Source organism: Labrus bergylta, chromosome 3 (assembly GCF_963930695.1).
Source record: "Labrus bergylta chromosome 3, fLabBer1.1, whole genome shotgun sequence".
In the NCBI taxonomy this organism is placed as follows: Eukaryota; Metazoa; Chordata; class Actinopteri; order Labriformes; family Labridae; genus Labrus; species Labrus bergylta.
In genome coordinates, this window is record NC_089197.1 from 10,068,286 (window position 1) to 10,095,901 (window position 27,616).

The window sequence follows — 27,616 nt, forward strand, 5'->3', positions numbered from 1 at the left end:
ACATTTTCAAACCCATGAGCTAATGTACCTTACAGCATTTATCTTTTGTGTATCATAACATAACATGACATTAAAATGTTCAGTTAAAGTTTGAGAATTTACGAATTTAGGATAGTCCAGCTTCTGTTGTTATGTTGTTTTAGCTCATCACAGTTTTTGTCCCTCACTTAAATGTTTCCCAGCATGCTGTGAATCTCTGTGTTGGAACAGAAATCTTCACAGACCAGCAAGACTTAGTTTTGAGCTCTGGATTAGAAATTGTCAGTAGGAGGAGCTTTAAGATCTATATGCAGAACATGGAAAGTTTCTCTGACTTTTATTGCAGGGCCAAAGAAGTGAATTTGCACAGATTGAGACTTAAGGCCTTTGCATACTGAGTCTCTTTTATTCCTCCAAAATTGATGCACGTTAAAAAAAATAAGTACAATCCCCTGTTACGTCCGTTTATGTCTTCACACTGACTCTGAAACTTTGGTCTTTCGGAACAGGTTTGATTTTCTGCCTTTTTTGTGTGTGTGTGTGTGTGTGTGTGTGTGTGTGTGTGTGTGTGTGTGTGTGTGTGTGTGTGTGTGTGTATAGTGTCCCTCAGCCGCTGTTCAGGATGAGTTGCTTCACGGAAATTGATTGTGATCCTTTTAAATGTGTGGCTCCAGAATAGAGAGCAGCGTATCAAACTGGACCAGAAGACATCCTCGTAGCTTTAATTGCAAACTTGCGACGCTTACCCCTCTTTTTTCATGTTCCTTTTTTTTCCTCTCCAGTAGGCGGATAATTATTCTTCATTTTTCTTGGTTGATTTTCATCAACAAGCTTTGGTTTTCCCAGAAATAAGTCATGTGACGTCAGATTGGGCCCATTTACGGAGGTTTATCTACTGTCATTGCAAAATTTGCACATTTTGGGGTCGCTGCTTTGGTTTACAGTTTGTCAGCTTCAGTGTCTTCTACAAACACTGATTGGAAATCTTATCTTGGTGTGCTTTTCTTCAAGCAATGCTGTTAGTATGTGTGGCAATGTTTAACCAGCAGGCAGGTTATCCACTTAACAAATCAGCGTCAGTTCAAACAACAACAAAGATGAAAGAGTGAAGTAATCTGAACACAAACACACACACACATGACCACAAGAAGTACAAAAGCACATCTGCTTCCTGCTCTGTAATCAGCCTCTGTCATCATCTGTCGTGACTTTTCTAACTCTCCGCCTCTGCACCTGCAGCTGAGACGTCCAGCCAAAGCAGAAAACTCACTTTTCACTCTCCCCTCTGCAGAAAGTCCCCTTCACATGAAGGGCACTCTCTTAGTTTGAAGTCCTGGCTGCCCTCGCTCCGGCTGACCCAGAGCTGCGGGGGTGTCCTGTATGCGTCACACAGCAGCCTGTGACTCAGCGAGCGGAGGCAGCGGGGATGCTGGATGTGAGGCGGATTTTTGGTTTTTGTACAAGAAAGACACAGCTGTTTGAAAAAAAGGGGCGACTCATCACAGCTCATCACAGGCTTTGAAGAAACTTTCTGTCACTTCTGAAGGCTGTAATTTGACTTGATTATGTGAACATGCAAATTGGGACAGGCTGTTATGCAATGCTTGTCAGTCAAATGACAAATCAAGGATGTTTTCTTACAGGATCTCATGTTTGATTAAATGTCAGGATGTCGATTTACATAGACTTATATAAGAGGATGTGCCACTGCATCTTTGTTGTGTGTCTCAAATTTTTCCTTGGATGTGATGCAAACATCGATGGCATCCACAATCCATGAACAACGTCATCCTTTTTTCGTTTGTCAAAAGCGTCCGCATTTAGACGACATTGTTTTGGGGGAAAAAAAACAGCATGCACGCAGATCTGCGAAATGTCTAAACATGCTGTAGTACACATGCCGGACCAGTAGTTGGCGGTGTGACTTCGTAATGAAACAGCACGCGCTTGTGCACATAGTCTTCCTTCCACAGAGCGGTGAGGTCTAAACAAACAAAAATGGCTTCCACAAAGATTTGTGTGCAGGAAGATGAAGTGGAGTTGCTACTCCAGATAATCCCAACACTATGAAGCGAGTACATTTAAAAAAAATGTCGACTGGGGGGAAGTAGTATAGTCCACCTACTCTTGGCTAGCATGGCTATTGACTGGAACTGTAACGAGCATGTGCGTCAAGTTTCCCTTCCAGTTTACAAGGCGAAAGAAATGTTGCCATTTTCAAAAGTTTGCACTCTGGAACCAATTTTAAAACTTGACGTTTTCAGCAAACCAAAATTATGTTTGGTGTAAACAAACACCCAAAACCCAACAAAAGGTTACTGTTTTCATCTGAAATAGTTGTCATGTAAGCCTGGCCCAATTCAAGCCAAAAGTAGGCACCTAAATAAACATCATGCTTTTATGTTTTAAAAAGTGTCCTGGAGTTAAAATCAAAATGCAAATCAAATCAAATATATTTAAGACCTGTGCATGGCTCAAAAGAACAATAATTGAAAATCAGAAAAATCACAAGGAACAGTGAGAATACAGGACGAGTGAAAAAAACTCAACAAAATCACGAGAATTATAATCTTTGAAACTGTCCAAATATTTTCAGACAAACTAATAAAAGATGGAACCGCGACTCGAGCTTTGTTTGTCAGGGTGACAAATTCCCAAAGCAGGATGTCAACAGGCTCCATAAGCCACGGATGACTTTTTCCATACGTCCCTGACAGTGTGAATGAGTCAGCGTCATGTTGCTTTATGGGAATGCCCCTGACACTAGCAGTAAATTACAGCCCCTAAAAAAAAGACCCTCAATTCCACGAGGAGTGTGTCAGGATTACTGGGAGTTTGTGGAGAGATGGAGGGATTTACCCTCTTCAATAATGGCGGCTGTTACATACGACACATCAGGCCTGTTGGTATCTTTGGATATGAGTCACTCAGTGTTGACAGAGGGGAGGTTAGAGGACAGAGTACTGCCTTGATGTCATGGTCTTCATTTTGCGTCTCCTTTCAAGGGGTTAAAGTTAGACAGATATGTGCTTTATAGTCTGCTCTACACTTTCATGCAGACACAAATGCAAATACCATAAAACTTCAAATAAAAGCCCATCCCAATTTAAGGTCCAGTCCCTTTGCCTGGTGTCGCTGCATGTTGTGACACATGAAGGCAGGACTGAATGAGAGGCCCCTATGCATTTAGTGTTGATTAGTTAGTGGGTTTAAAAGCAGCAAGACACAGAAAATGCATCAACATCTGTCCAAGAAAGATGTGATGATGCAGCAGATTGGCATTCTGTCTTAAAAATCTAAATCAAATCAGTGATTTTAACTTAATTTGTTCATCTATATCCTGACTTTGTGCAGAGGTAATATTGAATAGTTTTATTCTTTCCCATCTTTGATGCGGTAAAGTTTTGACGCCTGTCCAAAATAAAGGCAGGGTCCCTTCTTAGGCTGAAGTAAATAAAGCCCAGGCAATTCATTTAAGTTAAAGAAACTCACAAGTGGAAATTGAGGGTTTACACAAAATGAGACAAAATTCAAGTCATTGTAACAGTGCTTCATGTTGCCTTATCTCGAGACTTTCCCCAAATGAAACATAGTCCACACTAAGTATGATTCCTGTTTCAGATCAAGCAACAGATATGTGACAGGTTTTGATGTTCAATGCTCCAGACACTTCTTATTTGGTACGATAAATGTCAACCTACTTCTCTCTTCCTTTCATTGACCGTCCTGTGGGGTAATAATGCCGACCACTTAGCCTGCAAGTCGCCCTCATATCCATTCAGTGAATTTAATTTCTGATATAATGACAATATCAATCCATCAGTCGTTTACAACCCGGGGAAGTTTTGATTAAATTTTCTGCTCAATATGCAGAGTGGTTTCCTTTCATGTATCCGACCAGACTGGAGTCAGTGGTACCTCATTTCTATCTGATAGATATTGAGTCATTGTGGAGTCAATACGCCTCTTCACTGAACATGCAGCTTATTAAAAAGCCCCTCGGATCAGATGCCTGCTTCTCATCAGCCCCCACCTCTCTGTCCCTCCTTCTGTGATCTTTGAAGAAATCTTCGAATCAAAGAAGCTACAATATAGAAATGGTTAGACACACATGATCCAGACTGATGCATTCATGAAGTTTCATTTTTGGTATAGTCTTTGTTTAGCGGTCCTGAGGTAATATTTGGGGCTGATATATTGTCTATGCTGCCATGTTGACGTGTCCTTGAACAACGAGTTGCTGCTGAAGGCATCACTGTGTGAATGGGATTAGTAGTGATGGGCAGCAGGGCGCTTAATGTAGCAGCCTCTGCTTCAGTTTGTGTGTGTGTGTGTGTGTGTGTGTGTGTGTGTGTGTGTGTGTGTGTGTGTCTGTGTGTGTGTGTGTGTGTGTGTGTGTGTGTGTGTGAAAAGGTGAATGCTGTATGTAGTTTATAAGTGTTTGGAGGACTTGAAAAGCCCTATATATAATTTATAATTCATTTGGAAAGTGTTGGGATGGTTCCATTATTGATGTTTTAAAGTAGTGCTGCAAAACAATACGTTTGTAAATCGCGATTTAATCACATTTTTAATGGCATTTTTACTAATTCCAATAGTTGCATTTCAAAACTGTTTTTGTTATGCTTTTATTTTGAAATGCTGTACTGTCTTAATCTAAGAGTAGTTTCCTTCCTGTTTGGATACAAACCATCTCTTTATTTTAAATAAAATAAGGAGTTTCCACTAAGTTACAACATTAACTTAACGACACAGAGAAAGGAATTTGTCATGGATCAAAAAGTAAATGTAAACAGCTAAAGGGAACGGTAAATAAAAGGGAAATGATTAATGACAAATTATATTTCTTTTGACCTGACAACTGAACAGTCTGGAGTTTTTTTTTTTTTAAGTGAAATGAGACATTTAAAGGTGAAGCAGTGTCATTCTTTTCCATCACTGTGACTACAGGGAGACGCTACAGTGGCTTAACTACGGTGTGCCTAAAGGGACAAACTAGCATGCAACTAATGTGAATTTAAAAAAAAAAGATTTTTCACATCAGTTGCACTTATTTGTTTGTGTAGGACCAAACTCTTTACACTTTATATTTTATGGGTCCTTAAACCCCTACATGGCCTTGAACCACACAGGCTCTAAACCCAAACTCAAATCTCAATAGAGTCTAACCAATTGCTTCATCCACAGCAGTTTGGGTTTAGACAAAAATATTCTACTGAAACAGCAAACTGCTATTTGCTTGAAAATATTAAAGCTCCACTGAATAAAGGAAATGTTGTCGGGGGAGTGTTCTTGGACCTGAAAAAGGCCTTTGACACTGTCAATCACACTATTTTACTGAATAAATTAAAGCAATTCCAAATGTCATCAGAAGCTCTGCAGTGGTTTAAATCTTACCTGGGGCGGAGACAGCAATGTGTTAGGGTCAATGGGGTGAAGTCTCATCTGCATGCCAACAGTATGGGAGTACCACAAGGGTCTGTACTTGGTCCACTGTTGTTCTCAATGTACATCAATGACCTACCAAACTGCTGTCCAGGCACCAACTGCCAGATGTATGCAGATGATACCGTTATCCATGTGTCCACTAAAACAGCTAGCTTAGCAGGTGAGCACTTAACAGAGGCATTATGTAATGTTTCCAAATGGCTCGAGTTGTCTCGTTTAACTATTAATGTTAAGAAAACTGTTGCCATGTGCTTCTCCATATGTTATAGATCTGGAAACGAATTATTTGAGGTACGGATTAAGAATGAAGCAATTGAAGTAGTAAAAAGGAGTTAAGTATCGAGGCATCATCATGGATGATAATTTAAAATGTGACAGTCAGGTTAAGTACATAGTGAAGAAGGTCAAACCAAATCTAAATTGTTTTCTTTTTATTATGTCAAACTGCCAAATTATACATGCATGCGATGATTTTTTCACATCTGTCATATTGCATCACATCATGGTCCCAAACTTCTCCAACTACATTAAAACCTATTGTTTCTTTATATAAGCAGACAATAAAAGTCATGGACCAGAAACCTATGAGATGGCATCACTGCGGCATTTTAGAAAAGCACATGCTTTTCACCTTTGACAATTTTATGAATTTTAGTAATCTTAAACTGTTTGTTAAATGTGTAAATAATCATGTGTCACCACTGTTCTCTGAATTAGCCTTTAGGCGTCAGAGCTCTCGTAGGGCAGTCACACGAGCCTCCATCAGCGGTGATTGTCTTGTCCCAATGTATAAGACATCCTTTGGCCAGTCTGCTTTCTCTGCAATGGGAGCAACACTATGGAGCTCTCTGCCCACTGGCAGAAAACTAGAGAGCAACAGTAAAGCTTTTAACAGAGGACTCAAACAATGGCTAAAATCAAAACAACAGTGCTCACATGAAGAGCTTCTGACTGGGTTATTGTTTGATCACGCTGCCTTTGCTCTACGGTTCTATTTATTTATTCTCCCGTTATTGTTCTCTCTGTTTTATCGCTTTTCTCCCTATCTTAATTGTTTTATTTTCTAAAGCCTCCTGTGGACCAGGTGTTGAGAACTAGCATGCTTGCTAAAACACTTAAACAATGCATCTGGTTCGTCCAATGTATCTGTGATGTCCATGCCAAATAAAGTCTATTATTATCTATTATTATGAATGTAAAGCTTGGTTACGATGTTTTGGCTGAGATTAAGACATCAGAGACACAATAAGTCTGATGAGAAGTTTCTTTTTTCTGACTTAAAGGAAACCTGTAGAGACTTGTAGTCCTCTTCCTTGTTCCTTTCTTCTCACACGCTCCTCATGCCCCCCCTGCTTCCCCTCAGGCTGTGTGACCCCCTCTGTGCTTTCCAGCTCTGTGCCTGACAGCTACCCACTTCACCTCTGTTTTAATTACGCTCAATTTACCTGCCTGAAACTTCTTCAAAGAGAGCTTACACACACACACACACACACACTAAAAGCTCCTTACCGCTGCACTTCCGTTTCTCCACAACCAGCTGAGTGTGAATGAAAGGATGGAGACTAATCCTGCAGCTCGGAGGCTTTTTTAGCTCTGCGTGTCACTCAGGAGACTCTTCATAACGGTGCATTTGTGTTTGGGTATGCAGCCTGTGTGGTTTAAACATCGCTCCGAGGCTCTTTGTGTTTAATGTGTGGTTGTGTCCTCCCATAAACCTTATGCATTTGAGCTTACGTGTATAGATGAGTGTGTGTATGTGCATGCCCTGTGTGTGTGTGTGTGTGTGTGTGTGTGTGTGTGTGCCTTTGAAGTTCTCACACCTGTTGTAAGCCGCCATGAGAGAGCTTGTGATTCATCCGATGAGTAGCGTGGCGGAAAAGCTCCAGGTCTGTTTACAGTGTGAACACAATGAAACAAAGGGTCAACAGCGTGTCACACACCTCACCGTGCATGCTGCGTGTGATAAGGTTTGACAACAACAATGCTGTGCGCTGATTCGGCAATAATAAATGCACTTACATTTCACTGTACTGAGAGAAAAGCTCTTGAGAAAGTTTACATGCACCATAGACTCCAGATTACTGGGAGAGGTTAGGTTACACATTTAGACAAAGTACAATGGCAACCTGAGAACAAGCGGTTACTTTGAGATCAGTGTTTATTAATGCACAAGAGGTTTGTTAGTGATTAGACAGTTGCTCCTAAATTTGACATCGTTGTGCGTTGAGTTATATTCAGATGAATAGATTCCACTTTCAGCTTTACTTTGCCTCTGATTTTAATTTAGTGATTTGAAGGATGAATTACTATGAGGAGCAACACGACCTTACCATATCATCAGACATTAAGGAAACATGCTATGTTGAAGTGCTGGCTTCTCTGACAACAACGCAGCAGCCAGTATGTCCTCCTTCTAAATTTAGATTCTGGTCCTGAATGGTCTCGATTTATTTCGACCAGAGAAGGTAGGCGATTTTTGAAGGCTCAGCCATTTTGCCCCTTGCCCCCACGGTGTGCCGGGCAAACAGCAAACCAACAGGTGTTGCAGCGATGGAAGCGGGCAAGAGAACTGGCTCAGATAGAAGTGATTGTACTCGACCTAAAAAGCCTCTGCATGTTTCTAATAAGCTCCACGAGCAGAAACGTGCTCAAACTAGGATCAATATTGGAGATGCTTTTGAAAAAAGGAGAGAGGTTAGAACACAGAAAGGTTTACAGAGCTGGCTAAACACTGAAGCTTCAGTGTTAAGCCAGCCTCGTCAGGTGGCTGTGGATCAGTGGTAGAGTCGGTCATCTCTCAACTGGAAGGTCAGGGGTTCGAGCCTCAGCTCCAGCCCCATGTCTGATGTGTCCTTGGGCAAGACACTCAATACTCCCACGGCTTGGTTGTGTATGAATGGGATTAGTTACTTCTGATGGTCACTTTACACAGCAGCCTCTACCATCAGCGAGTGAATATGTAGGTGTGACCTGCAGTGTAAAAGTGCTTTGAGTAAGCTTGAAAAGAGCTATACAAGCTCAAGTCCATTTACCATTATTTATTCATGTAGGACCTAAAACCATTGGCTTATTGAGCCTTGAACTCTTTACACCGAGGCTCTACAGCCAAACACAAATGCAAAGCTTGGTTATGATTTTTTTGCTGGGATTAAGACATCAGACGCACAAAATATATAATTGATACAAAAATAATGAAGTAAAGTAGGCACTCCATATGCAGAGGCAGTGTTCTCGCTCAATAACTCCCCCGCCTCTGACTCTCAGCCCCTTTAGTGCACATCAGTCTCACTCTCTCTGGCTTACATTTCCTGCCTCTCTCGCTGTTCTTTCCAGTAAAGGCAATATAACATCTTCAAACTCAAATGTCTAAATATTGTCTGACATCCCTGCACTTTCTGCATGCACCTGCTAAGATGTAAAAAAGCCGGATACAGCATACATAAAACAGCCTGGAGATCAAATTTCTGCGGCAGAAAGGTAGTTTGGAAAATTTCAAGTCTTGTGACACAACTTTCTAATAACCTGTATATAGAAAGCTGGCAGTAAACTGTTTACTTAAGCGTTCTGATTGTCAGTCTTTTGTTATATTTTTCAGTTGTTGTGTTTGTGTGACACAGACTGGGACGGAGAGGGAGAGTTCTCTTTATTTAATCGAGCCCTCGCACATGTTTCATGTCCCTGTGGGAGAAAAGCTGCTCTGACTGCTCTGACTCTCACTTGTTCATGAGAGCTGCTGCAGTTCGCAGAAAAAGCCCAGAGATGATGCAAAACTAGAGACTGTAGACATGAGGTATCCGTTTCTCAAAAATAACTCCTTCAACCTTTGAGTGCCTTTTTTTTTCTTCCTTCATCTCACCAGAAATAGAAACTCTCCTCTCTTGATGTGAGAGTGAGTAAAAGAGAAAGAGTTTGGCGACTAATTATGAAGGAAGCTATTCAGATTATTCAGATGCATGCTCTGACCCCCCCTCCCCTCCTCCCCTCAGGCAGTGAAGGGTCTTTTCTGTCCCCAGAGAGTGATGTCAGCATGGCCCATTGAAAGCAGCCGCCGTGCGCTCCGAGATGAATGCCCTGGCTGAGCACAATGGCCCCAATTTGAATACCACGCGGATATATGCCAGATCGCAGCCCCAACAAAAGAAAGAGGGCTACTCTGCTCCCATTCAACCATGTTGTTATTTTATTAGAGTCGTAAATTTGCTCCAACAATTCATACCTTTTGTAGTTTTCAAGTGTTTATGGAGTTTGAAACACGTGGACGACCTGACCGGGGATTCCCCCCTTCTTTTTTATGGACTGGATTTTGTATTTTTGTTTTGTTGGCTCCTCATTGAACGCCGTGCTTGTGTTTGTGTCTGACCGCAGATCTACACGGACTGGGCCAACCACTACCTTGCCAAGTCCGGACACAAGCGTCTGATCAAGGACCTGCAAACAGACGTCACAGACGGAGTGCTGCTGGCTGAGATCATTCAGGTCGTAGGTAAGGAAAAACACACATTTGGTTACAAAGTCAGTGTGGAGGCAGATTTGATCATGTGGCTGCAAAAAGAAAAACAAAGTGTCACTTTGGAAAGACATGGCTGACCTTCTTTCACACAAACAGGCACAACCTTGGTCAAAAGATGGGATCCTCGGTGAATAACAGGCTTTAAGTGTGCAAGGAAAGAGTAGATGTAACACATCTCAACCTTTTAACTCTATTATCTTATGTAATGATGTCAGTGTCAGTACGACTCATCAAAAAGATTCACTGTAGCACACTGGACCTGATGTCTTCCACAGGGTGCAGAACATTTAGACAAACTAGGACAAAACACTAAACTTTACACACTGGCTCCAAGAATACAAATATTCAGAATCAAAGATCTTGTAATTGGTATTATGGGTGTGGTGAAGATCTAAACTTCATTTATATAAATAAGGTGTTTGCACATCCCACTATCTCCTGAAGGAGGTGTGTAGGACATCAAGCTGTCACATTGAAAAGAAAAAGAACCCTGCACACTACTCTTGCTAAGCATCACCACTTTATTGGAAACAAATCACAACATTTCACTCCTTCTGAACCCTTGTCAAGTGTGTTCTAACACCTTAGTGTGCAAGATTTACTCATTTTTTAAATTTTTTCTAATGTAAATTAGGCGGCGGCAGCTCAGTCTGTAGGGACTTTGGTTGGGAACCGGAGGGTCTCAGTGTGGTAGCTTGAGAGGTTCCAGTTCACTTCCTGAGCACTGCCGAATTTCCCCTCCCAGGATTAATAAAGTATATCTTCTTCTAAATAAGTTGTCAAATCTTACAGAAAGTAATTATCATACATATTTTCTTGGTAATCCATCATGAAACCATAAAGTTCCAGTTGGGACATAATATATGTTAAATCAAGGCGGCAAACATTACTGAATTAAACGTGTTAATAATAAAACAGCTGCAGGCAACGGCACAACATCAGAAAAAAACAAACAGACAAACGAAAACACAACAAACAGACACAACATGGAGAGAAATGAATACTGAGATTGTATACAGAAATCAGGAAGACTAGACAGTCATAGTCAATCATAGGGACTTTTGAGGGAGTCCAGAGTGTACCCCGACCTCTCGCCCAATGACAGCTAGGATCGGCTCCAGCCCCCTTTGACCCCGATCAGGAAAAGAGGGATAGGTGATGGATGAATGGATGGATGGACTTTTGAGGGGCAACAACACTGTTCTTAAAAACAATTATTTAAATGAAATGTTAGAATAAAGTATTAGAAAAGTTACCCGGAAATTTGTGTCAATAATAAACGCTGTCTTATACTACAAACTTAACAAGTGTAAACTGCCCTGTTCAGTGTTTACAGAATTGTCTACATTTGAACAGAGAAGTTTGCAGTTTTCCAAGTTAAAGCCCGTACAGATTCATCTCTGTGTGACGGGTTCGCTGCCCTGTGTTTTTGACCCTCACGCTGCTCTGTGTCATCATCAGTCTCGTCTTTTGGTCGGGGCTGTCCTCGGCCTGTCATTTCTTCTGCAGACAGGCCTGAGGCTGAAACAGGCCCACACCAGCTGACCGGTGACTCAGCATGTCACCAACTCTCTGACCCACATTTAAAACTTCCTACAGTATGTTGTGTGCAGCGTCATCCTGCAAACAGAAGAGTCTCACTGTTCTCTTCCTGTAGCTGCAGCATGTGATGCCTTTGTCAGAGTTATAGAAAACCAGAAGGCATCATATGTATTTTTATACACTGCATATAAGATTCAGACACATGCTTTAGGGCCTGCTCATCTTATAACTTTACACACTTTCTCCAACTTATTCCAGGGCCATATTAAAACATTATTAGTTACTTCAGCACATCTGAAGGAGGACTGCAGAGAAGCTAAGCGTGTTGTAGTGATATACAGGGAATACACCTTTTTCTCAGTACCTTGAAGTTATTATTTATTTGTTTTGATGAGTATTTCTGTGAGGGAGTTAGACAATACAATTTGCTTCTACAAATTTACGTGTTTCCTTGAAAGGCATTATTGCTGAATCCAAAACAATCATCTATACATTGAAGATGCAAAACTGCAGGCAAGTTTTTTTATTATTATTATTTGAACATATGTTCAGATTTTCTAATTTCAGTGATTTTTTATTTTTATTTTAATGTTTCTTTTCTTTCCTCTGTCATGATGCTTTTGATGGCTTGTGTGAAGCACTTTGAATTGCCTTGTTGTTGAAATGTGCTATAGAAATAAACTTGCCTTGCCTAATTTATGGCAGAGAGACATAACAAATTGCATGAACTTTTTAAAGTCCCCATGAAGTGAAAAATACATTTTCCAGGTTTTAATCCAGAGTTCCTGTGTTAAATGTTCATTTATCTGCAACATATATATTTTAATAAAGCATGATATGAGTATTACTACATCAAAATAACTGTAATTTCTCTACCTGGTCAACATGTCTGATGACTCATCCTGCACTCAGGGGGGTTTAGTCATTTTTAGACTAATTTAAAAGCTGCGTCCAAGCTAACTATCCAATCAAATTCATCCCAGCGTTATGTCCAGCCTTCTATCTTGTGATTGGTTCTATACCTTTTCCGTTGTAAATACATCACAACACAGCAGTAAGATACTCTCGAAGGAACATTTCATGAGGACTTTAATTGGCTGGAAAAATCAGTAAACGCCCAAAAGTTCAAAATGCATCCTCAAGACTTCTCTGTGTTTTTCAGGAAACAGCACGCTATAACATTTTAGAGGATATATAGAAAACATCTTGTTTGTATTTGTAAGGATAGGGTAGGTACTGTGGTGTAGCCGACAATTAACAGGACTTTTGAGATTTAAAAAAACATTCATCATTTATTATAATCACATAGGAAATTTGAGCAATAATAAATGAACGTTTGACCTTAGTCAAAACGCAGGTGGAGATTCTAAGTTCGCTTAAAGAGGTGTCTGCATTCCTGCTCCTGAACAAGAGGAACAAAAAAAATCATCCATTCAGCCAGTGCTACACCCTGACAATATCAGATCTGACAGCTGACAACTTCCCCTTCCACTCTCACACTTAAACAACACCAACCAGAGCCACACATTCACCTGTTCTCCCTCGCCTTTTCGGCCTCCTGTCCACTGGGAGAACGTCACAGCACTCAATCCCTTCGTGAAACTGGATCGGCCTGGCCGGTGTCGGAGCAGCCACACCTGTTTAGCTATTTGACCCACTCTCACTCACAGTCGGTATATTTAGAGACGGAAACAACCAGATTAAGGTCATCAGTAAAGTCATGATGAACGTGCATTATTGTCTGATCTCCCAGTCTTTGTACATGTTTGTCTTCCCTAAGAATAGTTTTTTTTTAACACTCTGACTTCTGGTTTGTTTACCGTCTCTCACTCTCACTTTACAAATCAAAGCAGAATTATTTTTAAATTTGGAAACACTTATTTAGTTTGCACTTAAAATGTGTAACTTAAAATTACAGTCTCTCTTGGGTGTCACCACAGCGTCCAATTTTCAGGAAGCACACAAACCAAAGTCTACAGTAGTGGTGTAAAGTCATCAATCATCTTAACGAGTCCACACATTGCTTCAGGCTATTTCTATAATTACTGTATGGAAGTATGTGTGACATGTTTTCCCTTATGACCCCATCATAGGGATGTTTTCTTTAATTAAGTTTGGCATGAATCTCACCACATTTCCTACTTTATCCATGTCGTGAATTGACTGGGACTTCCTTCTTAAAGACACTTGATTTCACTCATCTTTTCATTCAGAAATGAAAATCACTTTTGGTTAAAGGACTGGAAAGAGAACATATACTGCAGAGCTCAACAGTCAGCAATCACTTTTTGGACCGCTCTGGTTTCCAGAAGTACATTTTCTGATTTAAATCCTCCATTGATGTTTCACAAAACCCGCCTGGAACCAAGACAACCAGCTACCCCAATACTCCTGACTATAGTACATTTTATTTGGTGCCAAAACGGCAAAAAAGCAAAAGGTGCAAGACTTTGTGCATAATTTCCGTCCGGAGACATGAACTGCATATCCCACAATCCATTGCAAATGGCAATCACACTTCTTCCTCAATGTAACTTTAGTCATTGTTATAGGGTTTATATTGTTAATATAAGTGTTTTACTATCTTGTAGTCTGTGTTGTGTGAATATATAAACTACATTCACTGCTGCATGTCAAGGTTATTATACATTTAACTAACTAGCTAGCCTGCTAGGGAAACTATTAGTTTGCCTACGGCACAGAAGGGCGGGAAACATTGCCATGGTAATAGGAAGCTCAACCGATCAGAGATGTTGCTGTGACACTGTGATCGTGGGTAGTGTAGTTCTTCTTCTTGCTAATAATCAAATCTGCTCTGGAGAAAATGAATTAGAGTTTTACTTCTGGAGCCACACTGTTGAGTCCTTTAAGAGAACACAGGGGTGAGAGGTCAAAGGTTGTCACAGCTTTTTTTTATAGGGGTCACAACATGAAGTCTGGGAAGAACTGGCTGCTGCTGTGATGTTTAAATTGAGTTATTGTACGAGTGTTTGGATGTGTTTTTCCAGAAAGTACATTAGAATAGCAATTTTATTTATAAAGCAGTTTATTATAGATAAACTCAATGTGCTTATAATGAAAGTAAAAACATAGAAATACAGAAATTAACATGGCTTTCACAATCATAGACATTGAATAAAAAAATCAAATAGTAAAGCATGTAAACAACTTCACAACATTGGGACATATAGCAGCGAAACACCCAAAAGCATAAAGAAATCATATAAACGTAGACAAACATAGCTGCAGACCTAAAAACAAATCACATGTACACAAGCAGTCATTATTCACACGCTTTGGAAAATAAGCAGGTTTTGAGTTATAAAAAGACTTTGCTTATTGATTTACTGGACGGGTAAAGGAGTATTTTCTGGCAGTGTAGGTGGTTCAGAACAAGGTCCTGTCGTGGAGCTGCACCGTGGGCCTCAGCAGGCCTCCTGATGCAGGAGGGCCATGCTGTTGGCACAGTTGTCAGCTGTGAGCTGATGGCCGTGTCTCAGCTGCTGCGGGCCCGGCCTCTAATAGATGGGAGGAATCCTTGGCAGCACACACACGCCCCATTCACACAAACACACACACACACACACACACACACACACACACACACACACACACACACACACATGCACTAACAAACACTCACACACACACACCTCTTTTAAAAGAAGCAGCCCAGCACACACCTCTGTCAGGCCCCCAGTGGCCCTGTTCCCATTTGCTGTGACCAGATAGTGTTTCATGTCTCAGTGGGAGGGGAGTGACGGGGGCTGCGGTCACCGGCGTGAACACCTCTGCTCTCCTCAGTCAGACAGCAACTGTCTGTGAACACACACACACACACACACACGGGATACCCACTGGAAATGAAAGAGAGGATTACGTTTAGCAGCTGAAAAGAGTTTTCATCCTCTCATCTCTTCTTTTCTCTCTCTGTCTCTTCCTCCTCTTTCCGCCTCTCCTCAGCCAATGAGAAGATTGACGACATCAATGGCTGTCCAAAGAGCCGTTCTCAGATGGTGAGTGACCTTCTAAGTTTGTTTTGGCAGAACCTTGTGAAATTCACCTCTCTGTGTTTGTGTGTGAGGCACCACGCCTCTTTGCTGTCCCACGGCAGCGTCTCATGTGGCCCTCTGTGGGAGCTGCTTGCAGAAGTCACTGGTGAAAAGTTAGTCCATTTATTTTTACTTTAGTGGTCTCCTTGCGGGCTACTGTCCGATAAACCTCTGGCTCAGGCTTCTGGCAGTTGAAAGCATCTCTGGCTTTGGTTTTTGGGGCCACTTTAGCCTCATCTTATTACACTTGAAAAAAGAGTCGGCATTCCTCTGAACTCCAGGAGGGAAATCAGGCAAGGGGGGCATCAGCGCTGATGACGAAGACAATGTTTACAGTCGGTTACGATGTTGTTGTGTCTTGCTGTGACATTTGTGGGATTGTCTTTGTAACACGGCTGGTGGGATTTCAGTGTTTTCACCGTTTTGTGTCCTCTGTGGGAAGTGAGCCGGCAGCGCTCGGGGCAGGGCTGCCCTCAGCTGAATGTGAAGGGTCGTAAATTGGGCCAATGTGCCAGCTGAGGGGGCTATTTCTGGCCACCAGCCAGACTGATGAAGCCTGAGAGAGAGAGAGAGAGAGAGAGAGAGAGAGAGAGAGAGAGAGAGAGCACAGCTGATCCACTCCTTCATTACAAACAAACATACCCACATGGACCTACATTACTATACTTATGAGGACGACCAGACGTTCAGAATAGTTTCTAGTGCCTTCTTCTGTATTGTATGGTGCTCTTCATTCTTCTTTTCTATTTCATGGTGCTCTTCTTTCATATTTTTTATTTTATGCTGCTCTCCCTTCATGTTTTTTGGGGGATTTTGGATTTTGGATGATGACATCAGTCAGGATCTATTTAGTATCAAGGTCAATTTAGTCCGGCTCTTTTTTTGGCCTGTGGAGGTTAAGGAATTTTTAGACATGCATCAAAGGGCTTGAGCCAGGATTTGAATCTGTTAAAAAGTTAGTGTTAACAGGGGCACCGGTTTAGTTCAGCCAGTAGAGCAGGCGCCTCATACACAGAGTCTGGTCCTCTGCAGAGCTGACTCCTCCCACCTACATTTCCTCTCTCCTCATCTGTCCTCAATCAATAAAGGCAAAAAGGCTCCAACATTGATCCTAATGTAAACAAAGGCACCTGGCATGCTAAATATTTCATCTCACACTGACCTGGTGGCAGCAGTTTCAGATGTTCAAAATAAATATATACATTAAAAAAATAATAATAATCTTAATCCCTCATGGTCTCATTTGTTTTTGTAGTAAATTTATTAATATGAAAACATTTAAGAAGTTCCCACTGTAGGTTTAAAAGCTTTATATGAAAACATGTGGCTATAAAATCAACAGAAACTGATGAAATTATGTGTTTTACCAGCGATGTTTGTCTTTTTTTCCTCCATCTACATATACAGCTCACAATTGAAAAAGGCTCATCTCGGGGGCCGGTGGCCAACTTGTTAGTTTGCTTGCCCCATGTGCAGAGGCTGTAGTCCTCGAAGCGGATGGCCCAGGTTCATCATTCCCCACTCTCTCTCTCTGCCTGATTTCCACTGTCAAAAATCCCACAAATTCAAAAAAAAAAAAATGCTCCCTTTACTCCGTGTGTTGTGCTTTGTCCCACACTATGAATTAGGCCTTTCCCATTAGAGCTGATTACATCCCCTGCTCGCCTGTAATTGAGAGTTTTGCTCTCTTTGGTCTCAGTGGTCTGGGTGTTGTCTTTGTCTCATTCATCTGCAGAGAGCGGCTTTTCTCAATGACAGGAGATTGTAGGACACTTATGAGGGGACTGAAATGGTTCAAACATATATGTATGTTAGCGGTTGTACCCTGTTTTTTTTCCCCCTCATAGATATGTGTCAGTCAAAAGGGAAACATTCTCATTGTGTGCGTTCAAGCAATATGTGATGTTGTTTACTGAATACAGGCTGTCAAAAACATATTTTGCTTGGATGAGTTCAGATGCTGCGGTTTGTGAGCGGGTATTTTTGGATCACTGCGTAAAATCTCAGAAGGATTGTCAGCTTTAAAGCAAAAATCTGAAGCACTCAAGCAGTGCTAAGGGCAGGTGTGACTGCAGTCATTATGCAAATGTCTGCTTTGTGTGTTGTATGACTGTCAAAACAAGCACACACACACACACACACACACACAAACACACACACACAGGTCCATAGAGTTTAGTTAGCAGCTGTTGCGAGAGTAAGAGAGCCCACTTTTTACTGCACTTTATGTAATTTCTTTCAAACCCCAAAGCCTCCAAAGCTGCTGCCAATTACCACCACTTAACTCAACCTCGGCCTGTAAACGAATAAACATGGAAATGTGCTCCATCAGTGGAGCAAGTCTGAGAAACTCTCACCTCACGCTAGCTCATTAGCATGTCTGCTAACCATGCCGACGTGAGAAGCTGTTTTTACAACTGTCACATCCCCATTAAACAGACCCCCATCGTCGGGTCGTTCTTTTTGCCACCCAGTCTGTCTCTGTGTGAGTGTGTGAGTGTCTGTGTGTGTTTATGTGTGTTTGTTTTCGTCTGTTCAGCGCAGAGCGAGGGTGTTGATTCTACACTGAGCTGTTAAAACCACACAGGATGCCACTCACGCACACACACACACATGCAGAGACACACAAACACTCATGCACAGGTTTTCTCATCCATCCATCCCATGTATTCTCCATTTATCAGTTTCTAGAGTTAAATAGATTTCAGCTACTTAAATATTAAGCAAGGCCAAAAAAAGAAAATGTTGTTATTTCTTTCAGTGGGAGTTTAGGGACTTAAATCTTGTTTGAATGGATTCACTCGACCAAACATTAAACATGAGACAGATGCAGAGGTAGAGTCACAGTCAGGCAAACTAGAAACTAGCAGGACCAGGTGTTTTAAAGCATTAAAAATGACAAAAGGAAACATCAGACGGAGATTTCCTTGCTCATTCAACCTGAATTTCACTTGATGGTTCAGTTTCACTTAAAACTGATACCCTGGTTTACAAGCTGCCATAATGCAGAAAACATGCCAGTGTATACTGTAGTTGACTTTGTGGAAAGCAGCACAGATCCCAAGATTAAGTAACTCAACATTTACAAAGAGGAAAAGAAATCACAAACTCAACACATGATAAGTGATGTAACAGCCAACTCATAAAGGGTTAAGATTTTAAACCGTACAAAAATGTACAAAAGGCCAATACTTTCCGACATAGCAGAAAAACAGTGTGATTGACATTTTAATACAAAAAAAATTTTGTGTCCTAATATTGGCATGCACATCAGCACCAAATATACAGTAGAGCCGTGATCATCATCTGGCCCCCCAAAGTTTCCCTTCCAGCCCCCAGAATATAAATGATCTCATTTGATTAACCTATACATTTAAAACTACAATCACAAGGCTGAAATATTCACGTTAGGTTAATGGGAGAAATGACATTCTCCTTCTGACAACAACTTCTTCACATCGGGCTTGACAGCTGTCAGGCTTATGCGAGAGACTATTTTAAGTCCCGCCCCCCCCACAGTGTCTGTCAGGATAAACGCTTGCCCTTCTATACATGTAGTTGATGAGCCCTGCAGTAGAGGTTTGGATCTAAACACCTGAATTACAGTTTCCCAGTATGTAACCCGAGTGCACTCAGTGAAGCATGTCTGTGAGAAGTTTTGAAATGATCCTCCCTGGTGGAAAGTTTTTTTTTTTTTTTTTTTTTTTTTTTCCTTTTCTGCAGATCAATGAGTCATTTTATAGAAGGTGAATGTTTATGCAGGTTAGCAGGAAAATACCTAACAACATTTTATTGATGACTCTACAGCCTGCTGGTGCTGGTTAATGTTTGATGCAAGTGAGCGATACTTTCTGTTTGTGTGCATGTGAGTGTGTGTGTGTGTGTGTGTGTGTGTGTGTGTGTGTGTGTGTGTGTGTGTGTGTGTGTGTGTGAGAGAGAGAGAGAGAGAGAGAGAGAAATCCTCGTCTGTATCAGCTGTTGATCACAAGATGGACTGAAAACTACCGAGCAGTCCCAGTTACTGTTTCTAAGCAAACAACAAAACCAAAAAAAAAATATTTTCATCCATCCATACCATCCATTATCTTTACTGCTTTTTCCCGTTTGGGCTCACGGGTGACAATGAAAAACATTTAGCACCTTAAGGTGTTTGACAAAATAACTGCAACAGCTCGACTGAACATTACAATCCCATAAAAACATCAGTAAAATAAATGTTGTCTCTGCGTTTGGCCCTAATGTGAGAGAGAGGGGATCACAGAATACATTTCCAGTTAAAACAGACATACTGTAATTTTTTTTTATGTATAAGTAAGTAGCCTAATTCATTTATTGCAACAAATAAAAGTTGGTTAATTCATTGGACTAAGAAAAACAGTTTTTAAATTACACCAGAAAAGTCAAATCAACCTTTTACACTTTTATAAGTTGTTACTTTTCTAATGAAGTAAAGACGGATAACAAAATAAAAAAAAGCTTTTCCAGAAGTATTAATTAATATTCAGATTTATTAATTCTACTTCAACGTATCTTGTTTTCATTATTATCTCATAAGTGACCTTTTAATTTAACAGAAAATACACACTGTAGATATAACGTCACACATTCAACAGCGAGTATTTACCAGAGCATAAATACAGACCATGCTGCCTGAAGTCCATGTGCGTTATTTTACATCATGGTGTGTATTAGAGTGTGGATTGTATTATAGTTTTATCAATAAGCTGTGAAAAGCAGCACTTCACTGCAGAGGAGAAACCTCTGGGTACAACTTGAGGTCGAGAAAGAGACGAGAGCTGTTCAGGGGGAAGTCAGAGGTGAGTAGGTGAGCAGGTAGCTGGAGTCTGTAAAACCTCAGGAGAGAGGGAGAGTGTGTGTGGGCACTACCTGAGGCAAACACACACACACACACACACACACACACACACACGCACACACTGACAGAACACGCTGCCTCACACATCCATGCTGCATGATCAGATTGAACAAGAGCTGACAGTGTGGAAATCAAACGACAGAGAGCTCCGGGGCAATAAAGAGCTACTGTCGACAAAGCAGAGTCAGACTGAGTGATCAGAGTTTAAACATGTCAGGACAATGTTTAGTTTTTCTGACGGATCAAATATCAGCCAGTATCTGAAAAACCTGTTGTTAAGGGACAGAGTGAAGGGAGTTCCTACCAGACAACACAGAGTAGAAACACCTGCATGGTAACTTTTTCTAATGATTTTCTTCTATTTTAATTATTATTTTATTCACTGTTTTAAGAAATGGAGTTCTTTCATTTTGGAGCTTTTAGAGATTAAGAGAGTTCAGTAGACATCACAGTTTCCTCACACACTTAGAGCTCAACTTTATCTACACACTTGTGCAATAATAGATTCTAACCTCCAATGTTGGAAAATCAAGCCAATATGGAAATGCAAAAACCTGCAGTTCCACAAGTGTCCACTTGAAGCTGGCTGCAGAAGTCACACATACATTACACAGCTATTTAAAAATGTCACTTTTTACAGCAGAAATAAACTTCAAGAAACCAATTTGGTCTGTACAGCTCATGTCTCATTCAGCACTCACTGCTGTGGATTTTTTTTTATTACAACTCATCAGTTTTGATTTTATAAAAGATAAGAGTTACTCATAATATGAGCTGAACTGATTGATGTGTGGGTGCGGGGTGCAGTGTGGCTGTTTGTCAGGAGGCTTAAGACCCGCCTCAGCTCCGACTCTTAGCCTGACCGAAAGACAGACTGAGACTGCATTTCCAATATGATAACTGCCATCGACAGACTTCACCAATGGGTGACGTCACTGAGACTATGTCATTGTTTCTATAAGTCAGTGTTTGGGACACAGTTTTCCCTCCAAAAATGTTGACAAAGTAACGCAACTTTGGCCAAACTTTTAAATTGCATTTGATTATTTCCTGTGTCTTGTTGAATCAACGTTACCTGCTTCCACATCTGGAGAGTCGCTAAAGCACGTACAAGTCTACAATTATAAATATGAACTGATGGCATAATGAAAACCACACAAAAAATAAATAAATAACAGCAACAGTAAAACAATTCTTAAGGTCTTGTTTATCAGAATAAAGACGGATGTTACTCCCAGAGTTTAAACTTGTATTAAGAAGTTTTGGTCTCGTTGTCAAAGTCTGGTTTAATACATAAGTAATACATTAATGTTAATTTTTTATAGCACTTTATCAAAGACTTACCGAAAAACCAACAACAATCAGTCTAATTTGAGTCCATTCTTGCATCTGTTGATGCTTCTGCTGTATATGAATAGTCTTTATTCTGTGAAGCCCATGATTATGGGTAAAACACTTAGTACCTGCAGTGATGTTTGACATGGAAACACTGGTCGCTGGTTTAAAAATATCAGCTCACTATCTGTCTTCAAAAGCTCTTATCAGTCAGATCCTGTCAGACACGTAACACTTATGTTCACACACACACACACACACACGCCCTCCTTCCTTCTCTCTCTCTCTCTCTCTCTCTCTCACTCTCTCTCACTCACACACACACGCACACACACACACCCACACACACACGCCCTCCTTCCCTCTCTCTCTCTCTCTCTCTCTCTCTCTCTCTCTCTCTCTCTCTCTCACACACACACACACACACACACACACGCCCTCCTTCCCTCTCTCTCTCTCTCTCTCTCTCACTCTCTCTCACTCTCTCTCACACACGCACACACACACACCCACACACACACGCCCTCCTTCCCTCTCTCTCTCTCTCTCTCTCTCTCTCTCTCTCTCTCTCTGTCTCATACACACACACACACACACACACACACCCTCCTTCCTTCCCTCTCTCTCTCTCTCTCTCTCTCTCTCTCTCACTCTCTCTCACACACACACACACACACACACACACAATAATGACACTGAGTGGAGGTGTTTGTTCAGAGGGCTGTTTGCTGCTTGGCCTGAGCGCTGTAGCTGCAGCAGAGCAGGAGGTGACGGTGTCTGGGTGGAGGGTGTGAGTCCGGGCAGAGGAACGCCTCACTCTCTCAGGCAGGTAGGAGCTTCCAGAGGTGCTGCTTTGTGTTTGAGAGGATTTGTTGCAGGTTTGTTTTTCTTCTTCAGGGCCGGTTTAGAGGTATCCATGTTCTGATAATACGTTAAGTTTGAGAAGACACTGAACACGTTTTCTCTTCAGTTTTCTCCTGATTTGGCATGATGCTTATACTCTTAATCTATGTGTCTGCATTCATACTTTGAGCACTATGTTGACTTTTTGATTTAACTTTCACTTGAGTTTTGTTTACTTTCCGTCAGTGTGGGACAACAGAAGAGTAAAGAGACATTTGTATTTATTAGCGACGTGGGCTTTCTGGTTTACTTCTTTGATAACTGGTTCAAAACATGATGTCAAGTAGATATGAATTCTATTTTGCAGTGAAAAACAAAACATGAGAGAAAGGATATGGATGAAATCCTGGCTGAGAAGTTGTGTTTATGTTTGCTGCTATGTTTGTGATCTGTAAAAGTCTGCAACATGTGGTTTGTGATGCTTCCCGGACTGCTCGCTCTCATTGGCTAATGGGGGTAATCAGTCTGAGAAGGCCTGATCTTAAATCGTATTAAACATGTTTGATGTTTGCGATTTGAGATCGGGGAGGCTCAGACTGGATCGGGAACAGCAAAGTTGTCGTATTGGCATCTCACACTTTAACATTATTTGGGGGAAATAATTGGTTGTGGCAAGCCAGGCCAGCCCCGAAGCCCCCCTCCAAAACTGGGCCTAAACTCGTCTGTGTATAGCCAGACTTAGTTAGACTCTAAAAGTGATGAAAGACATTTGATTTGCAGAGAGCTTTCCCCCGGTCTCTGCAGGTTTTAAATATGATATTTTGGTATTTATACCCCGTGGGAGGCGGGGCTTTGGGAGCATCGCTGCATGGCAGAGCTGGCATTTACGTTGGAGAATTTTAATGAAGCATATTTTCTAGCAGGCCGCTGCTATTTAAACTTCAACTGTACTGGAGAATCTGGGGCAGGATGGGGATCAGATAGTCGGGATTAAAGCCTCGGGTTATTAAAGCAACTCTTTGGGTATGTTGACGGACTATTTCTTCGAGGTTCATCTTCAAAGAGCCTGTAGTATTCAGAGAGAGACGTAGTCTGCATTCCGACTGTTCCTCTCGGTTGTCTGCTGTCACGCCGTGAAGGCCGGCATATGTCAGCTCGTCTAACAGCTGTTTCAGGGGTCAGAGGTCAAAGAAGTGACAGCAGGAAAAGCTCTGCTGTTTCAACTCAATCAGTGACCTGACGTCCTTCGGCCTCCTCATACACAACTACTGGCTCGGGTCACATGGAGCTTTAACTATAGGAGTAGAATAAGTAATATCATTGTTGATCCAAAACTTGGTAACTATAGTAACCAAGTTTTGGATCAACAATGATATTTTAGTAAAGAAGTGAAGGTGGCTCTTCTAATCTTGGAAACAGAAGCAAAACAAACAAGCATAATGTCAATCCAATGAAATATATTCTCATCAATCAATCTTTATTTATATAGAACCAATTCATAACAAATGTTGTCTCGAGACACTCGACAAAAAGCAGGTAAAAGACCATACTCTTTGTTATCTTTGTTTTAAACAAAGCAAAGTTTCTCTTGGATTGTAAGGTACTGCGGATTTTGTATTGTTCACTTATTTTGCCTTATTTTAGTTATTGTGTTGAAGTGTGGGGTGACACTTAAGTCACAAATATTAATCCGTTATTTATTTTACAGAAAAGAGCGGTAAGAATCATTCATAAAGTCCACTATAGAGAGCACACCAGTGGGCTGTTTTTAAGATCAGGTTTATTGAAACTGAAAGATTTAGTTGAGTTACAGACACTTGTAGTTATGTTCAGAGCAAAGAGTCAAGTATTACCAGAAAGTTTACAAAAGATGTTTGTTTTTAGCTCAGAAGATGAAGAGCATAGAAGAAAATTTCATTTTAAGCATCAGTTTGAGGTTCGAGGACAACTTTAAAACAGAAGTGTATTTCTGTCATTGGAATTAAATTGTGGAATTCTTTAAATAATGACTTGAAGGGCTGTGTTCAGATATTTCAGTTTAAGAAAATGTACAAGAACAAAGTTATCAGACGGTATGAAAGTGGCAGTTAGTGTGTTCTGTGTGTGTTTTCCTTCTACTTTCAGAGGAAGTAAAGACTGAATTGTCAGATTTGTTTTATGTTGGCATGATATTCATTCATTGACTGTAATTGGACAGACCATCCAGACATTTATTGTTGCTTTTTGAGTAAGGGGCCGGCAAAACAAGAATTATTCTTCTCCCTGCTCCTTTCCGTACATGGGATAAAGTGTGAATTGTTTTTTTTCTTTGTCCTTTTCTGTTGTGTGTTTTGACATGTACGGAACAAATAGAAAAAAATAAATGAAATGAAATATTATTTTCAAAGACCCAAAATGAATCCACCATAAGCACAGCAACATGTAGAAAACTTACAGTGGCAAGAACAAACTCCCTTTGAACAGGCAGAAACCTCGAGCCCACCTGCTGAGACCGTGTTGGGCTTGAAAGTTAGTTCCTGGGACTTAAAGTTCTAGGAACTGTGGATGGTAACAGGAGGGCGGAGGTAATGTTTGAAGTCATGCTGTAGATGTGACTTTTTATAATATTGATGCAGCAGTGGATTTAACTTGTAATAAAGTGGAAGTTGTGACTAACACTGATTTGACATAAGATGCAAAGGAACTAAATGTGATATTTTTGTGCATGGAAGCCATGAATCCATGCAACAAGTTCATTTGTTGACTGAAGAAGTAGCTACAGATTCAGTAACATAAGAAGAGCTTGTACTTTTTTTTAAATTTGAATTTATAGATTGAATAGTACGCCTGTGGATTTCCCTTCAGTATCTCACACTTTTGAATAGAAGCTCATGTAAATCAGCTCTTACTTCAGCTCCGCACCTCACAGCCGGATACCTCCTAACAGAGAGAGAGCTGTAGGTCAGGCTATATTTAGTTTCTGCATATTAAGTATAATCATGTCATTAATCTTTAGTGAGCGGGACCCTCCTGACTTCAGCTCACACTGTGCCACATTTACAAAAGACTCGGTTCCCCTGGTATCTGTGTCTGCGCTCCTCTGGCTTTTTGGTTATATTTGAGTTTGTTGTCAGAACATTGTGGTGGATTAGCCTCAGTGTGTAATAAATCTATCCCCACTTGTAATAAATGTCATGCTAAAAGACACTGAACCCCTCTTTAACCTTTGTATGTACTGTAAAATGCTTTTAATTGTCCATTTCACACTTAATTTCTGAGTTAATTTTGTTGCCTGGAGTGCAGATTTATAGTCTCCCTGTGGATGTAAAGTGAGAGAGCAGCAGGCTGTGCCATCCTGATATCTATCACGTTGTACCTGGTGTGATCGCTTATCGGACACATCAGTTGGTAAACTTTGATCACACTATCATTTGTGTGCAGTGACTGCTTGATGACTGGTGTATGTGGTTTACTTTGGCAGGCAAACAGGCTCATTGGATAATGGGTCACATGGGCCCTAAACAAAGCCCGTCTGCCTATCAAATCCTCCCGTCGTCCAGTGACAGCTCAGCAGTCCGCTCAGGTTGCCAAGGGCTGCCGTCATAGCAACTGAGTTGGCATAGGTGGTTTGCTCCTCTCTCTGTGGCTCTGCCGACAAAAGTCTGCACGGTTTGAATCCTGCTTTGACTGTGTCACCATGTGGCGGTGAGAAAGTCAAAACAGGACTTATTGGAGCTTTACAAAGCACAACATACGAGAAGTCAGTCACTTCATGTAAAGCTGGGGTTCCATTTCCCAACACGTGTTTGTTTGTCTTTATTCTTTATGTCTGCCACACAGGTTTGTTGGTACTGATAATTTGCTGTACAGATTGTTACCTTGTCAAATAGTTAAATCACTTGAAAAACTTTTGGTGGAATCGCTTGTCTCGTCAAAAACAAACTTGTTTGTGTTATATCTCAGTAATCAGTTGTAGGTCCAGCCATTTTATTCTAAGAGCCTCTTAATAGTACAATATGGCACATTTAAAGCCTTTTTTGAGATGACCTACCAAGCTTTTTACCGTCTCTAAATTGGTTTTAAAACGCTGGAAACAAAACAAAAACTCAGATGAAATCCTATTTCTGCAGATCATAGTAATTAGGTGGTCAAAAATTGGGGTTTGTAGGTGCGGCGGTGGCTCAGTCTGGTCTGGCAGCTGGAAAGGTGCCAGTTCACTGCCATGGTGCCCTTGAGCACGGCACCATTGTTGATGTTAATGTTTTCCAAAAGTACTTTACCATGAGATATTGTAACAGCTACATTTTTTTCTGCCAGATTTTCCTCTACTGATGTTCATTTCTAGATTTGCCTTTGCTCGCTCAGGTTAAGCGTGCTTCCTCACATTATACAGAGATGCAAATTCAAATGGAAATGTTCGAGGTGTACTGTCTAACATCTGTCTCTCTGTGTGTGTGTGTGTGTGTGTGTGTGTGTGTGTGTGTGTGTGTGTGTGTGTGTGTGTGTGTGTGTGTGTGCCTCTGTGCAGATTGAGAACATCGATGCCTGCCTCAGTTTTCTGGCAGCCAAAGGAGTCAACATCCAGGGTCTGTCTGCAGAGGGTAAGCTGTCCTCCTCAAATTCTAGTGCTAGACTACAAACTTAACAAATGTCCTTTGTGTTACAGAAAGAAAGCTAAAGAATGGAATATTATTATTAAAGCCTTTTTTATTGGCAATCTCTCAAAGTAGGATAAACATTGGAGATGCTTTCGAAAAATAGAGAGAGGTTAGAGCACAGAAAGGTTTACACCCACACCAACATAGAACTCATTTACCAGAAAGCTCTCAATAGTGTTTCAAGGTCTGCATCGAAAAAAGGATATTGATGCTGGCTTACAAAGCCTAAAAAACATTTAAATTCCCCACTCTCTCACTCCCTGATTTCTGACTCTATCCACTGCTCTGTCTCTAAGTAAAGGCATAAAAAGCCCTAAATACAAACCTTCAAGAGAGTTACATCACAAATGGCTTTGATTTATTGACATAGAAAAGCCCTGCAGCTGTTTTTATT

At 41.0% G+C, this 27,616-nt stretch overlaps 1 protein-coding gene across 1 annotated transcript in view; it reads left to right on the forward strand.

Moving 5' to 3' along the window:
• Window positions 1-27,616, forward strand: part of nav2a (neuron navigator 2a) — a 125,839-nt gene that overhangs the window by 20,123 nt on the left and 78,100 nt on the right. The window contains exons 2-4 of the mRNA XM_065952651.1: window positions 9,793-9,910; window positions 15,443-15,495; window positions 27,093-27,165. Of these exons, the coding sequence (XP_065808723.1) occupies window positions 9,793-9,910; window positions 15,443-15,495; window positions 27,093-27,165 (244 nt within the window). The remainder of the gene's footprint in view (window positions 1-9,792; window positions 9,911-15,442; window positions 15,496-27,092; window positions 27,166-27,616) is intronic.